This window comes from Pristis pectinata, chromosome 6 (genome assembly GCF_009764475.1).
Source record: "Pristis pectinata isolate sPriPec2 chromosome 6, sPriPec2.1.pri, whole genome shotgun sequence".
NCBI classification, from domain to species: domain Eukaryota; kingdom Metazoa; phylum Chordata; class Chondrichthyes; order Rhinopristiformes; family Pristidae; genus Pristis; species Pristis pectinata.
This window is the reverse complement of record NC_067410.1, coordinates 91,981,289-91,998,743: the sequence shown is the minus strand read 5'-3', so window position 1 is coordinate 91,998,743 and position 17,455 is coordinate 91,981,289. Positions and strand designations below refer to the sequence as shown.

General features: G+C 36.8%; 1 protein-coding gene across 3 annotated transcripts in view; it reads right to left on the bottom strand.

Moving 5' to 3' along the window:
- Window positions 1–17,455, bottom strand: part of LOC127571162 (ATP-binding cassette sub-family C member 5-like) — an 81,345-nt gene that overhangs the window by 26,735 nt on the left and 37,155 nt on the right. For all 3 annotated transcript variants that reach the window (XM_052017257.1, XM_052017258.1, XM_052017260.1), the window contains exons 14-17: window positions 14,231–14,303; window positions 6,944–7,147; window positions 4,744–4,887; window positions 2,911–3,013 (exon numbers count right to left, since the gene is read on the bottom strand). In XM_052017257.1, coding sequence (XP_051873217.1) covers window positions 2,911–3,013; window positions 4,744–4,887; window positions 6,944–7,147; window positions 14,231–14,303 — 524 coding nt within the window. The remainder of the gene's footprint in view (window positions 1–2,910; window positions 3,014–4,743; window positions 4,888–6,943; window positions 7,148–14,230; window positions 14,304–17,455) is intronic.

Here is a 17,455-nt window from a genome sequence, read left to right as displayed (position 1 = left end):
ACCGATTGTACAGGTCAATTCATTACACAGTGCAGTTACATCAAGTTAGTACAGAGTGCATTGATGTAGTACAGGTAAAAACAATAACAGTACAGAGTAAAGTGTCACAGCTACAGAGAAAGTGCAGTGCAATGAGGTGCAAGGTCACAACAAGGTAGATCGTGAGGCCATAGTCCATCTCATTGTATAAGGGAACTATTCAATAGTCTTATCACAGTGGGGTAGAAGCTGTCCTTAACTCTGGTGGTACGTGCCCTCAGGCACCTGTATCTTCTACCTGATGGAAGAGGAGAGAAGAGAGAATATCCCAGGTGGGTGGGGTCTTTGATTATGCTGGCTGCTACACCAAGACAACAAGGAGGAGAGGCTGGTGTCCATGATGCGCTGGGCTGTGTCCACAACTCTCTGCAGCTTCTTGTGGTCTTGGGCAGAGTAGTTGCTGTACCAAGCCGTGATACATCCAGATAGGATGCTTTCTATGGTACATCGGTAAAAGTTGGAGAGAGTCAAAGTGGACAAACCAAATTTCTTTAGCCTCCTGAGGAAGTAGAGGCGCTGGTGAGCTTTCTTGGCCGTGGCATCTACGTGATTTGACCAGGACAGGCTGTTGATGTTCACTCCCAGGAACTTGAAGCTCTCAACCCTCTCCACCTCAGCACCATTGATGTAGACAGGTGCATGTACACTGCCCCCTTTCCTGAAGTGTTGTAGATGGTCATTGAAGGGAATTTGAGTGGTCCAATTGAAATCTGGCATGTAATGTCACATTTCTGACTTTTGGTATAGGTTGGCACATCGAGGCACATTTGGTGCCCTCCGCAGGAAAAGGATACGAGTTTTCCTCCGCTTGACCAGAAAAAGTTGCAAACACAGTATGAGCTACCAACTGCAAGATGCAGCAGAAATTAGTCACCACTACTTGGAATGGTCCCAAGGACGTGTTCCGGGCCAAGTAACCATTGTCATGGGTAGACCAAAGGAGGAAAAGGTCTGTGCTTGAAACTATGCCTCAGCAATTTAGCAACCAGATAAATGGCTTCCACTGTCAGATGGACACAAAAATTGTGTCCAGAGCTTCTTGGTGAATAGTCCCCTCCAGGCAAGTGTCCTTCTCGTCCTTTGGTCTCATCCAGCAAAGAGGCCTTGTCATCAGGCTTTTTCACTCCCATTGGAGGCTCAGTGAAACTAATATAGAAAACTTCACCTCATTGGGGAACACTGGCAAGACTCTTGCAGCTCTAATGCATCTTCTTCAAACAGAAGAAGATTTGATTCACATCAGTTTCCATCAATCCTGCACACTCCTAAGAATACCTCCAAGTAGTGCAGTTTCTGCTTGCTGTCTTGACCCTACTTCCTGTGCACAGCTCACACTGTTACTTGCTCACATGTAGTTTAATTTAAAAGAGGTCAAAGCATTGCACAACAACTACTGGCTACATTAGTTATGTTCATCAGCACGATTCCATTCTACAAATGGAGGACATTAATTATGTTTGCAAATTGCACTTGAATACACACCTACAGCACAAAAAAATGATCTACTATGTGGATCAACTTCTACCTTTTGTTTATTCATAAAATATTATGCCTATTAAAGTATACATAATTACCTAATTGGGTTTCTTTGGTGGTGGGGGTGGGAGGATGAAAATTTAGAATCTAATGAACACACACCCCCAGCAGCTACTTCCAGTTATAAGGATAGGTGGCTGGTGGATTTGACCATAGATTTACCTTCAGCAATGAAATCAACTGTGTATTGAAGAGTCTGCTACACTCACATAACCCCAATGTGTTGAAATTCCAAGACAAGATGGAAATTCATGCCTAGGCTTCAAAGTAATGTTGACCTATGATCCAAACTTCATTGCTTCAATGTGTCTATTGCTGCAGCCAACTTCTATCACATATACCACTGCTGTTGAAGGAACATTCAGCAGGTCACCTTTTTGAAAATCTTCCGTTTGTTGCTATGTATTTTTATTTAAATGATTAAGATTTTAAAATAAGGGGGATAATATCATCCAAATGTAGTTGAACAGCTTGGCTGCATGGGCAGCTAGTTTGGTGCTTAGGTCAACCTCATGGGGCTTGGTGTCAAATTTAATTTAATAATGCGTCTGTGACTTGGGATATTTTGCAGTGTTAAAAGGTGGTACACAAATGCAAGCTGTCATTCTTAAGTAACCCATCAGCATGAGAATAGAAAGCAGACCAGGTACCCTTAATCAAAGATTTAGGAAGGAACTCTGATTGAAGCTCTTTTCATTGACCAGCTGGGCTTGAGAATGTAAATGGTGAATATTGTGAAGAAAATTCTATTTGGCCCATCCTTTGAATGAAAACATCAGAAATAAAGCCGAAGTACTTAATCAGGTGGGCATTAAAATACTTGCTAGTATTTGAATCAAAAGGTATCTTGGCCAAAACCAATCACCTGAAGTGGTCATTCAATATATTTGAGCAAATGTATTGTTACAAAATATATAAAATCAACCTACATAATTGTAACAACAAAAAAAGAACTTTGCTTTGTGAAACGAGAAATATTTTGACACAAGGTACCTTTTAAATGCATTAATCAGTTATTACAAAATCTTCATTCTACAACTCCACCTACAGACAAAACTCATTTCAACTGGTATGATTCTTCAAACTAGGTATGTAAATTTCCTTGAATTTGAAAACTGATAATTTTGCTGTGACTAACAATATTTGAGTCACACGAGTGCACTGAAGCCCACACCATAATCAGCTCTCAGCCTACAGTTCTCCTTTCAGACTCTGCTTTTGGTCATTTCTGCCAAGTTCTCTGTCCTCTGCTTACATTCTATTTTTAAAATCTGTGATAGCCTTTGAGATGTATTTCTACGTTAATGATATTACATAGCGCTTGTTTTTAAGTACCTGTTGCCTTATTTGCATTTCTTTCCTTCTTTACTGATCCAGACTGGCCTTTGTCTTGAGGTTTCTTCAAGGAACTGTTAGTATTTTTTTTGTTGTTTATTACCTGAAAAAAATAATCAGAATGCAGAATAGAAACAAGAGTCTCTGCAGACAAACTGGTTACTACATTGTTATGATTCCTCCGAGTAAATTCACCATCAGAATAATTTACTTAAAATTTAGTTTCACTTTCATTGCAATGTTATCAGTGTTCAAAGTCATTGTATCATGAAAATGACAGCAGCTTCTGGAGTAACCACGCAGAGTTAAATGTGGAAATCCAGAAGCTGCTGAGTGCACTGTCTTGCTCTCTTAGAGGGTATATTACTTTACAGACTTCTCCAGAATAATTCCAAGGAATTGGCAAACTAAGGAAAAACTGGAGGTATTTACAAATTATTCTTGCTGCAAGGTAGCTTGAAAATTTTATATTTTACTACACAAGGTGTGATTAGGTTTGAGAGAGGTATTCCCATTATTATCAGTTAGCAAACTCTCAGCCCAAAGAGTAAGAGTGAGGATTATAAATCCTTAATAAATAATAAAATAACCAACTTCAAAATAAAAATTCTTCAAAGTTTGTGATATGGTTCTGTGAACTCTCGCTGGAAAAAGTCCATTCTACAGAGGTTGCTGTGTACTTTTGTAGGTGGGTTTGTGAAGTCAGCAGTGTGTCCTGTTGTTTTCCTAGATCAAATTCTTCACATTTTAAACTCAAAGAAAGCATATAGTGCTGAGATACTGCCACTGGTGATCAAAATGAAGTTGATATGTTCTTGATTAGTAAGGGTGTCAAAGGTTACGGGGAGAAGGCAAGAGAATGGGGTTGAGAGGGAAAAATAAATCAGCCATGATCGAATGGCAGAGCAGACTCAGTGGGCTGAATGGCCTAATTCTGATCCTATGTCTTATGGTCTTATAAATGCAAGTATTACTGTCATGTTTATTTACCTCCGTCACTATACTATTGATGATTCATCTCTTTAGTCCACCCATGCATATCTGATTACTTGACTTAGGTTGTTAGGAGGATGTGATGACACTTCAGTTTGCTGAGAACTGCAAGTTTGGGATGGGGAAACTCGCAATAAGAACAAGGTGTGCTTTGATAGGTAATGGAGGCAAGTAGAACTTTTTGGAGTGGTAGGTAAAGTATTTTCTGGGTTTATGCAATATCAAATCTCTTCAAAACTGGTTTCTATTTCTTTGAGGAAGGAGGAGAGGTGGTCATTTCTCATACAAATTCTGCTCATTGAATGTATTCTCTTTTGCCCAGCAGTGGCCTATCTTGAATTTTGAATGTTGGGAGTAATTTGTCACTATAGTAGGTTGGTTTGTTTGCTTGAAAATTTTCTAAAATTTTCCTAATGTTATTTTCTTTCTGCCACAGATTCATTTTTTATTCTTCTCACTTATTTAAATATTTCTTGCCACGTTGTTAAATGCAGCTGTTACAAATTAATGTTTGGAGGAATCCTTTCTGCCAATAACTTCCATTGACTTGTAACATATCTTAAACTGCTAATATTTGCTTTAAGTTGCAACAGCACATTTTTCATCATTTTGCAGTTTTGAATTTTTAAGCTTCATTGCCACATACATCCTGAATGATAATGTGTTTCCTAAATAGGTAAATAGGATATGCTATAACATGTACTGAGCTACCATACTCTCCTCAAATTAGTCAAGTAGTTATGATCATTGAAATCTGCAAGATCACTTACCATTCAATAGATGAACATACAGAGAACCTATACATATATTACACTCTAGTACGTGATACAATAAAATTACCTCAATATGTGGAGTGTCTCCCAGTTGTAGATTATTGAACATTGCTGCATAATCCCCATTCAAGATCATTAACTCTTCATGAGACCCTCTCTCAGTTATACAGCCATCCTTCATTAACAGCACTTCATCACAGTTGACCAAATACTGCTCAAGATAGGCAGACAATCAATTAGTTTCTTTCTGCATCTTTATATCTCACTTAAGATTCTTTGATCAACCTCGTTTCCAAGAACGTTTTAGGGGCTACAAGTATAGTACATCATAGGTCCGCCAACACAATGCTAAACATAAAATTCTACTTACCATTTTTGTAAAATAATAATAAAAAAACCAGAAATTTACCAGGTTAAGTTTACCCATGAAGCATAAAGCAATCAGCATGTTCTGTTTTCTTGCTTTGCACCTCCACTCAGCCCAATGTCCGATATTCTCATCAAGCTCCATTCACTATATCACAATATTTACTCTTGAAAAAATATTTTTCTGATTAAAATGTAAACTTTGAATTTTAATGTTAATTCACTATGTTTGAAGAAAGATTAATATAATAGACAACTCTTCACCAGACATTTTCACTCATTAGATTAATTTTGGCATGGCAGAACAGTGGGATTTGATGGGGAAAAATTGCCTCACAGTTAAAAACTGCATAGCTGGTAATCCAACCTGAAAAAAAGCCTTCTTTTAAATAAAAACAGAACAAATAACCACAGAAATTAAAGCAATAAAATGGAAAGGAATCAAAACAAATACTACAAAGAACAATAAAATAAACAACATTGTCAATTATACTAGAACTGACCAAATAAGAAAGCAGCTTTGTTGAGGTTTAACTTCACAAGACTTCTTCTGATAAATTACATTGCCAATGATCTACATTCATCCAAACTGCTTGTACAAACAAGTATGAAATGTATATTAAAAAAATGCAGTTCAAAAGACTTACATTTCAAGTCAGCTTCCAGTGATCAAGTTTCTGTCATGGTAGGCTATCAAGCAAGACTGCAATGCTTAACAAAAGCATGCAGAATGTTCTAAGTCACTACTCTGCAAATTTTATTAAACCAAACCTGGCATTTAAAAATATTTCTGGCCCAAGAATTAGGCACCACACAAATTAAGTAAAGTTTTTTTTAAAACATTTTACTGAAGGGATTAGCTACATCAGGAGATAAAGTGAGATGCACATCAATGACACACGTCCAAAGAATTAACTAATATACATCTAGACTAACAAAGATCCTTACTTTACCAAAAAAACTAATTTTCCAGTTTATGCCAACTATTTGACATTTCTTTTTAAATTAGATGATTGAAAGTAACAGAATACTTCTATAACATATCATTCCAATATTATCTTTTTGACGCAAGAGATCCAAATTATTTGAAAGAATAACTTGGTATTCAATAACTATCAACCACCTATTGAAGAAAATCTAACTGCATTACACTATATTTATGCTTCCAATGTTTAACTATATATTTAAAGTACAACGTGCAGCAATTTTATATGCTGATAAAAAATGATCCAAGGATTACTTTATGTCCATTTTGTCCTTCCTTTCAAAATAGAGACAAACCCATACAACGGTCATTCTCTTGACTGCTACTAACGTTGCAGGTAAAGGGTTCTGTTAATGAAATTAAATTTAGTGTTGTCTTTTGGCATTCTCAAAGAAAATCCCAGACCAGATTTTTTGGATTAAGTGTCAAGAGTAGATGGTTAGGGAGATGGTGACAGTCTGGTGCAAGCATCAATTGCAATTGCCATTCTTGTCATCATATTAAGGTCTTCCAATATCTTCTTTTAAATCTTAAGTACAGTTTTCTCTTCAATACGAAACATGCGTTTTTCATTCAACTAGTGTTCCTCTTATACTCTAGCACCCAAAATTCTGATCCTCTGTTTCAAGAGCCTGTCAAGTAACCTCTCCTATTGCTTAATTACCAACTAACCTCTACTTGCACATAAACAACTTATCTTTATTTCAATACACATATTTTAGTAAACACATGCCAAATATCAAACAGATAAAAGCAAGCAGCAATACAGTGGTCAGTGTATATTAGACTTAAAATCTGAACTTCCCTTGATCAAAAAGTGAAAAATCAGAAGGGGAATTTTAATTCTTATGTACCTGATTTGAAGATTAAATTTTCAGCATGGTAAGCATAGATACATATCCATGATTCAAATTACCTGAAGCTGGTGAGTGATAAAGAGAACAGTCTTCAAATTCAGTTGCTTTTTAATAGCATTGTTGAAGATGTGATTTCCAACATGAGCATCTAGAGCACTGAGTGGATCATCCAAGATATAAATGCTTCTGTCACTGTACAAAGCACGTGCTAAACTTATCCTCTGGCGTTGTCCTCCACTTAAGTTAGCCCCGTGTTCACCCACCTGTGTGCCAGCAAATAGTGGAAAGTTATCAGCACATAGGTTAAAAAAAAATTACACGTTTCAATGCTGACACAGCAATTTATGGACTCTCTATGGGCATCTGTTTGCAACTTTACCGTACTTTCTGAAGAACAAACAGGTACTATTCCAAATTCAAATTATATATGGTGGTGGATAGACATAGAAGTAAGATTTGTATAATACTTTGTCCCTGTTCAATTTTGGTATATTGATATATTGAAAAAGCACATAGCAGCATCATAAATGAAATAGTGGATTCACATCCAGGATTCTGGATTATTGATCTGAAGACACGTATTCAAATGTTACTTTTACATTTGGAGAAATTTAAATACAAATAAATTTGGAATATAATCAATAATGATGACCATAAAACTATTGCAAAAAGCCCATATGGTTCACTAATTTCCTTACACTGCTTGGATTATATTCAACTCCGGTTAAGAGTCAACTCCGGTTAAGAGTCAACTCCATCGTCAATGGAGTTGACTCTTAACCGTCCTTTGTTCAAGGTGCAAACAAGTATGGAAAATGTATGCCAGTATTACCTACAATGTCCACATCACATGAACAAAAATAAATTGAAACCAAAAAAAGGTGAATTTAACTTGTGGAAAAATTGCATGGGATTGACAGGGTGCATGCTAAAAGACCATTTCCTCCAGCTGGAAAATCTAGAAGCATGGTAGTCTTAAGATAAAATGTTAGCCATTTATGAATGAGTTGAAGAGAAATTTCTTTTACATAGGGTTGCAAGTCTTTGGATTTACAAAAAGAACAGAAGTTGTGTATGAGTATATCCAAAGCTGAGAACAATAACATGCAAGACACCAAGGAGATCAGGGGATGTATGGTAATTAGACAGGAGAGAGCGCTACTGAATGCAGTCATTATCAAAATGTAGGGAAATTATTAATGCTTTGTGTATCCTAACAGCTGTATTCTATTAATAAAATACTTTTGCAATGGTAAAATTGTTATGTTACTTCCAAATCAAAGACCAAACTGAGATAGGGTAATTTTGTTGTAAGGTTAGGTGTACATTTATTACATAATTATTGAGGAGTCAATTTGTATTTTAAATGATTGATAATCTAAATAGCTGTCCATAAGGATATACTGTTTCTTACAAAAATAATGTAGTTGAAGGATAGTGCACAAATCAAATGGAAACTTTTACTTTTAAATAGAGGCTACTAATCTACAGGTACAAGATACAAAGAAAATGATAAACAAATTTTAGAACCAACACATTTAATATTCACATAAAAATATATCAGCTTAAAACATTTAATACAAAGCATGATCAAGGCAAGGGAAAAGAATATCTACAAACTCTACAAAATCTACCATCCACTGCACAGCATTACAACAATACAGAAGTACGAGGGTGAAAAACAATGTTCAGATTTCAGACATCAGCTACGAGACTGAAGAATGTCACATACTGCAATTAAAGTGAAAGCACAAAGCCTGCTTCTTGTGGCACCCTTGCAAGTGCAAAGTAGAATATAATATAGAACGATACTACATGGAATCCAAGGAATGACCTATAACCTTGCCCTTTCCCCTTCAGGAAAATGGTGTAATTGCATTTATCATTAATCTAGCTATCCATTCAGTCACGATTTTCCCTCGAATCTCTCCATCACGGTAAATAAACATCTGATACTGGCCAAATGCCAGTGCATGGACAAAATGAGTTTAGATGGAGGAGGTATCTGTTCTGGCAGTGTTGAATGTCAGACAATCGGACTTAGAGACGGTGGCCAAATTATGAGAGGTGATGAAGTAGCAAAAAAAAAATAGAGGTAGAGCTGGAAATGTGTCCATGCCAGAATTTAGTTCAAAATACACCAAGACTTAACATTCAGGGTATCACTTAAATCTAGCACAGAAAGTGTACTTCACTGTTGGGATAAAGTCCTGCAGATAAATTTTAATTTGCTTTTTCAAATAGACGTGAAAGCTCCCAAAACATCATTGAAAGATCAGCAGACAGCTCCTGATGCAGTTATTATTTCTCCCTCAATTACCCTCACCAAAAAAAAAGTTGGTATCGTTATTGCTTTGTACACAAACTGCAACTGTAAATAGCATCTTTTTTTAAAAAAATCCTTGATTCTGATCTGTCTGTGGATGTGACTTGGTTCAACATAAATGCAAATTCTTTCACCTTTAGGAAGATTTGTAGATGAATGAATAGATACTGTGGTTCCTAATCTTATAGCCATTTAATAGTCAGAGCATCAATTATGATTTATTTGGATTTGAATTAAACCATTGAACTGGCCTCAACTACACAAGGAAAATATTTCTGGTAGGCAATGAAGTACTCCTGGTAGACATATAATGTCAATGAAATTGAAGTGTAGAGGACAATGTGCATCTATGTTATACATTTAGAAGTTGACAACCGAGGAATAATCCGTCCTCAAAACTGTAGATTTTCATCCCTCATATCATCCCAAGCCACACTTCATTGTTAGCTAGTTCCTTTTTTTTTAAAAAAAGCTCTTTCCTTGACCATCCATAACTATCCAATCAAATTTAGCTGTCCCCAAAAATTAATCATCAACCTCCATCTTCTCCCCTAATGTCTAAAGGGAAAATAGGCAGGGAAGTTAGAGAAGTGAAGAAACTGAATGGTAGTTATAATGGGAGGACTTTAATCATCCCAAAGCAAATTGGAATGGTAATATCATTAAAGGGCAGGGAAAAAGAAGCGTTTCCAAAATGTGTCCAGGATAATTATTTTTAAAAAAAGATAGTATGTTTATGGTCCAATAAGAATGAAGGCACTTGTGGATCTGGCTTTGGGTAATAAAGTGGGTCAAGTTTCATTAGAATTTTTAGGAGACAGTGATAACAACATCACAAGATTTAGGGTAGCTCCAATAAAGAAAAAAATCTAAAGTAAAAATAATTAATTGGAGGAAGACAAATTGCAATAGAAATGAGAATGGATGTGGCCCAGATAAACTTGAAACAAAAATGACAGATAAGAAAATATGATAGAAAAATGGGCTGCCTTTAAGGAAGAGAAGGTTCACATACAGTTGAGGGACAAAAGGACAGACAAACAAATTCAGAGCTCCCTGGACAATGAAAGAATTAGAAGGCGATAATGCATAAGGCGGCAATGTATGACGTGTAGGGTTACAAAAGCAATGTGAAACAGGCTGATTACAAAACAATGAAAGAGGAAGTGAAATTAAATAAGAGAAGCAAAGTATGATAAAAATTATTTGCCAATGTAAATGGGAATCCAAAAGGTTTTCTGTAGGCAAATAAACATTTAAAGGCCAATACAGAGACATTAAAGGACAAAAATAAAAAATTACACAATATTAAGATAGAGCATTTTGCATCAGTCTTAAGCAGGGAAGAGTGCTTCCTAAGTAATAGTGGAGGAAAAGATGGTTGAGACACTGGATATATTAAAAATTGATAGCAGAGGTATTAGAAAAGTTGGCTGAATTTAAATTGGCCAAGTTACCAGGATAAGATGAGATGCATCTTAGGATTTTGAGGAATGCAAAGGAAGAAATCACAGGGACATTGACCATGATATTCCAGTGCTCCTTGGATACAGGGGTGGTGCTAGAGGACTGGGGTTGCAAAATGTTACTCCTTACTCAAAAAAGAAATCAGGATCAGCAGAGCAGCTGCAGGGCAGGCAGTTTAATCACAGTGGTGGGAAAGCTTTTAGAAACATTGATTTGGGACAGGAATGATAATGACCTGGAGGAAAATGAATCAATTAAGGCAGACCATCACCTATTTGTTAGGGCCAAAATCTTGCTTAACAAATGTGATAGAATTCTTTGATGAGTTAACAGTCAGAATTGATGTGGTTAATGCAGTCAATATGGTGTTCATGGATTTCCAGAAGACGTTTGATAAGGTGCCGCATAAGAGACTTATAAACAATGTTGAAATATATGGCATTAAAGAGACATTGGATAAAAAATTGGCTGGGTTACAGAGAGCAAAATGAGGTGGTGAATGATTGTTTCTTGGATTTAAGGAAGGCAAAAACTAACATTCCCAATGATCATTATTGGGGCCCGTTGCTTTCTTATATCTGGATTCATGTTCTGGTCTTGGGTAGTAACTCACAATTTCTAAATTTGTGGATGATACAACACTTTTCACTTCTCAGTTCACAATAATGGCAAGTGATAGATTGTAACAAGATACAGAGAAGCTGGAGGAACAGGCGGATGAGTGGCAGATATTTAGTTTGGGGAAATGTAAGGTGATACACTGTGTTAGGAAGAATGAAGAGAGGTATGAAGGATACTTCTCTTACAGAAGCTAAGGGATATGGGTGAACAAATCATGGGAAGTGGTAGTCCAGGCAGAGGAGATGGGCTATACACTTCTGCATTGTATTAATAGAGGCATGGGGTATAAAAGCATGATGTTATGCTGACCTTTTATAAAACACTGATCTGGCCTCAAATGAAGTATTGTGTTCAATGCTGTTTACCTCACTATAGGAAGGATTACAAAATTATATAGAGTCTGGAAAAGATTTTTGAGAATGGTTCCTGGAATGAGGGCCTACAGTTACAAGGATTGGTTAGAGAGGCTGTAATCATTTTTTTTGGGAAGAGAAGGCCAAGGAGAGACTTGATAGAAATATACAAAATCACGAGAGATCCTGAGAGTGGGTACTGGCAGCTGTCCCCTTTGGCCCTTTGATAATTACGGACATTAAAATATAGTTTATGGAAGTTAAATTTGGAAAAAAAAAATCAAATTTAAAATTAAATTATTTAATTAAAAACTATGGAAGCAGAAAAGTCAGAAGTCAATGCCCAAAAACACACACTATACAACTACTGGCTAGCTGCCAGTGTGTTTGAGCCCAATATGTCTTTTGTAGCACAGAGACCGTAACTTTAGCATGCTCCAGGAGTAGATACAGCCAAAGTCTATAAACATTTAATATTACCTGATCCTTTTGTACTCTTTTGGTCCAGAAAGGAAATTAGTACTTTATGCCCTTGAATTGTTGTTTTAAATGAGATGAATATATTTCTTTTCCCCGCATCTTTTTGTTACTGTGCTCAATTCCTAATCTTCCATGGATTAAATGCCTCCTTATTCAACCAATCAACCACAATGCCCAAATTTGTCATTTATCCAACTATTGTGAAAGCCTACTTTTGTCTACAGGTAGTTTGGAATTGTTGACATCATTGCTGATTTATTACCATCTACTAATATTGACAACATACAGTAAAATTCCAATAATCTGATAACTGTTCAGAAATTCCAATGGTTTGTCATTAGGCTCACTGGGTGATGTTTCCCATACTCCCTTGAAACTTAAGGGGACTCTGGTTCCTGCATTTCCTTGAAATTTGATGAGAATGCGAAGAGGATTAAAAAAAAGATTGTGAGGAGGATTAAAAAAATTAGATTAACGTGCGACTAGTGTAAATAGATTGTTGATGGTCAATGCAGACTTAGTGGGCCGGAGGGCCTGCTTCTGTGCTGTGTCCCTCTAATAACTCACTAAGGTCCTGATTCACTCACTCTCATTGAACTAACAAGGGCCCCCATTTCATGTGGTCTCTTGAAACTTGCCAAGTTGAATGTAAAATTTATTATAATGCTGTGTAATGTGTAAAAAAAGTGAATTAAAAGTGTGTTGGGCTATTAATAGGAATAACACCAAACATCTGAAAAATCTGCAGTCCAGCACCACCAAAGTCAGATTATTGGAGCTTTACCGTAGCTCCAATTTGTTATAGGTTATGCAATATTGTCCTGAGCACAAGTTTGTCATGCAATTCAAAAGAAACCAAGAAACCTGCATTGGCTTACTGAATAAAGAAAACTTTTTTTTTTGTTTTGGTCAACAAAACTGGAAAAAAAAACACCCAAGGCCTACTTTGTGGAAAATCAAGGACAATTTATTCCCCCATAAAGCTGTGCCAGCACTATACGTCAACTATGCAGAACTTACATTTTCATTCATTATTTTAAGAATGCTGTACGTCACCTTCAGTATGCACAAACAGAAGATTGCCAGTCCCATTCGCTTGTCTGGTACTGGTCTGAATTGTGATAATTATGACTGGCAGACTGAACATGTGAGTGGTAATGAGAGTATGATCTTGAATGTGCCCATGATATTATCATCAATTCAATTAGGCTTAAACAGACTGAACAGCAGAGTAAAAAAAAAGGAAAAATTCAAAAACTTCAGATACTAAATTCCATATTCACTAATCTACCCTATAAGTGATTGGAGAATTACACAAGACTCAACAGAAGAACTAAGGAATTTTATCTGGGTCTATGTTAAAAACACAGACTCATAAAACATGCAGCTTTAACTGTCAGTTCACGGCAACAGTTTTACTTGAGTTCCCACAAACCTTTAAGTTATCATTCTTAAAGTACAAGGAAAATGCTAACTCAGAAATAATATCAATGAAGGTTAAAAGATTACTATATTCAAGCAATATGAAATAATACAAATAACACAGTTCAGTAAATTGTCATAAAAATAGAAAATGATGGAAACACCCAACAGGTCAGGCATCACCTGTGGAAATTGAAACAGGCAGACAATGGCAGATGGAGGCAGCCTCTCCATATTTTTCTTCTCTCTCTTTGTCTGCCTCCGTCATTCACCTGCCACTGTCTCCCAACTTCATCCATGCTCCCCTCCCTTACCTAGCACAACCTGCCTATCTTCTTGCACCCTTCCTCAGTCCACCAATCACTTTGGACTCCTGTCTCACCACTTCCCCTTCTCCTTATACAGGGTATCTCACAATCTCACATCTCCACTCAGTCCTACTGCAGGGTTTCAACCCAAAACATTGACAATTCCTTTCCTTCCACATATGCTGCTCGATCCGCCAAGTTCCTCCAGCAGATTGATTGTTGTGAATAATTGCTGCCTAACCGACTGAGTGTTCTAAGCGTTTTCTGCTTTTAATTTCAATTCCCTGCATCAGCAGTTTTACTGATTTTCAAGTTTCTTCACAGTTAAACATAATGTAGGTACAGCAACAAAAATAGCACTTTTCATACCTGTGTCATATCTCCATTGGGCAATATTGCAAGATCTTGCCTTAGGCAGCACACAGCAAGGACATTGTTATATCTGCATTGAAACAGAGAACAACTTTAATCTTATTAAATATAGTCACAGGTTTAAAAAAACATTTCAAATCTTCACAAAAACAGTTATGTTGCATATTTCACCAATTAAGTAGAACAAATGTTAACAAAATTCATATACATTAAAGGGCTGGTTAACAAGCAACAGTTCCTAAACTATGTTATTCAATGCAATTAAAAACAACACAAGCCACATTGCAATATTCCAGGTGTTTTCACATTTTTAACAAGAATAGCTGCTGAGTTTACACCAAAGAAGTTACTTCAAATGAAGACTGCAATTAACCACTGGGATGCATCATATTGCCAAATGGCCTTTGCAGAAGATGTGAAAGGTAGCAGGTGCAACTACAACAGTCATTTAAAAGTTTGAAGCTCATGAATCAGATTTATAGAGTAGATAGAAAGCAGAAAACTGACAAATTTGACATGAAGGAACTTACAGCAGCTGCTTATATTGGTCTCAGGATCTGTCCAGAATTCAAACCCAAGTCTTTACAACAATCAGACTGTGCATATTTAAACAATGCCTTATTAAGGAGATAAAATTTTAGACGATAATTATTGGTTGAAGAATCCACCAACCTTAACCTGACCTTGCATATTTTCATCCTTCATTCCACTGTGCTCTTTTCAAAAGTTGAAATTGCTCGATTTTTACTTCCTAACTTTTGGATTTTTCCACCCAGCAGGACTAGACTGATCTGATTAGCTACTCTGTTGCTTCAAGTTTAAAGCATCATCCAATTATTATGGTTATCAGCTAGGTACCTGGAATTTCAACTTTATTTTTCTACTGATAAATTCTGTATAGAAGTGCACTTTCTCCTGCAAAAGCAAAGTGCTGCAGTTGCTCTGAATCTTAAATGACACAAGAAAATGCTGATAATACTTAGCAGGTCAGGCAGCAGTTTTGGAGAGTTTTGATGAAAGGTCAATGACTTGAAAGGTTAACTGTTCCCTCTCCACAGATGTTGCCTGCCCTGTTAAGCATTTCCAGTATTTTCTGTTTGTTCATATTGGGCTGCTTCCAGACAGATATTTGGAGAAACTACCATCTTATGGAACTTTGATTTCATTATCCGGCCTGTTGCTTGTCCTTTTTAGCTCTGCTGCCAGGAACATTTCACTCTATGCTACAAGATAGTTCATCTTTACTTGCTTATTCTTGGAACACTTGATCAACCTGTACTCTCTCATGTTGTTTTCAAGCAGTCTTTTTTCTCCATTTTCTACTTTATATTCTATGGAAAAATGTGCAACACTCAAGTAATTATCTCAATTTGCTCCTGGACTCACTGTGTCTCACCAATCTCTAAATCTCTACATTATTTCAATAGTGCTCAAGAGGTTTCTTTCTTGCGCATTCTTCTCAGCCTCATCACACAAATCTGTGTCTTAAAGGCAGCAAAGTAAAGAGTCCTATTAATTGCTCTTGTTGAGCCTGTTAAATGGAATGGTCAATGGGTAAACAATTTTTTCAACTCACTCCAGTAACCATGTACTAAGGGCTCCACCATTTGACCTTCAATACTTATCTTCATCCAGAATGTTCATTCAATTGGCCACTATGACTTAATTTGAATGACTTCTTTTACCTCAGGATCTTGCTAATTTAGCACATCTTCAGTCATCTGAACAACCTACACCTTCAAGGTGATAGTGTGCTCAACATTAAAATCTCATCTTCATTAAACCCCATGCTCCCATAGTACCTTCTTTTTTCTGTGAAAACCACTGTCCATTAATACCCAAAACCCTATTCTAGCTTTCACACTGAGATGGAGCTGCTATTTCACAACTTCAAATTCTGCACAAAGCAACTTGAACATTCAATACCTATACCATGCAGTTACATTGCAGCTTTAAAGTAACAAAAACATCCCATTGCACAAGAGCATCATAAGATAAAATGTCCAGAGAGAGGGAGCAGGGTGAGGCAGAAGGAGGGAATGGTGCTAGGCAGGTGGTTGTTGTGGGGTGAGGCAGAAAGTTGGGGGGGGGGGGGAAGAGGAGGGGGGGGAAGAGAACTAAAGAAAGAAAAATGAAGAGAAAGTTAGGGAGGGAGGGAAATCAGAGGGAAAAAAAGTATACACAGTAATAAGAAGGCAAGCAAGATGTATATCCAGACCATGCTGACCGGCTGCCCCCACATTGGCCCTCCTGCACCTTGGAGTTCAGTGGTGCATGGTCCTCTGACTGGAGTGCAGAGGCCCAAACCACCCCTGACTACCAGTTAAGGTGGGCAGAGGGTCAAATGTGGTGCCTTTCCGGTTGTGAAGGCTGTTGATTTTAATAGCATTTTAGTGTCTCAGCTAATCAAAGACATACAAAAACTTAATGAAATAATCAAGAGTGTAAATAAAGTTAAATTGACTAAACAAAAAAATGAATTCAAAACAAAATAACGTATCTTGCTCTTTATATTATAATCCTTTGCCCAAAAATTCCCACTGAAATCAAATGGATCTCAGCCCTGGGATGGCAATTCCCTCACGTAGTGCTGAAGAATCTCAACAGTTCTTTCTACAGCTGCATGGAGTCCATATGTAGAAAAACTGACAGATTCAGCTGTAAATTGCAGATTTTTGCATTTTACAGTGTAGGTTCAGGTTCAACAGATCAACACCAGCAAAAAAAGTCAGTTCTCTGGCTATGACTGGAAAGATAGGAATGGAACAAGGTATGGTCAGTATCAAAGAGACATGGCAAGAAAGCATGAAAGGCTAATTGGTCAAGCACACTAAATGGGGCAAATGGCAGAGAAGAATATTTTGTCTGATATAAATTAGGGTCATTTCAATGTTTTGTAATTGTTCCAGAACCTTAGTGCACTTGCATGCTTCAAAATCTAACCTCTTCTCTGTACTACTGATCTGTGAACTAATGAAAATGAGCATTCAATCAAATCTTTGATGATTTTGAAATCTTGTTTGATATGCCTTAACCTTCTCTCTTCCAGTGAAAGGCCATAAATTATATCTGGCAGTAAATACTCAACAGTTATGAACAATCACTGGCCTGAAAAATTTCCTTCAGCACAGAAGCTACCTTACCTGCCAATTATTTATTGCAATTTCTGTGTTTAACCAATTGATAACATTACACTTTTAATACTTAAATTTGACCAACAAT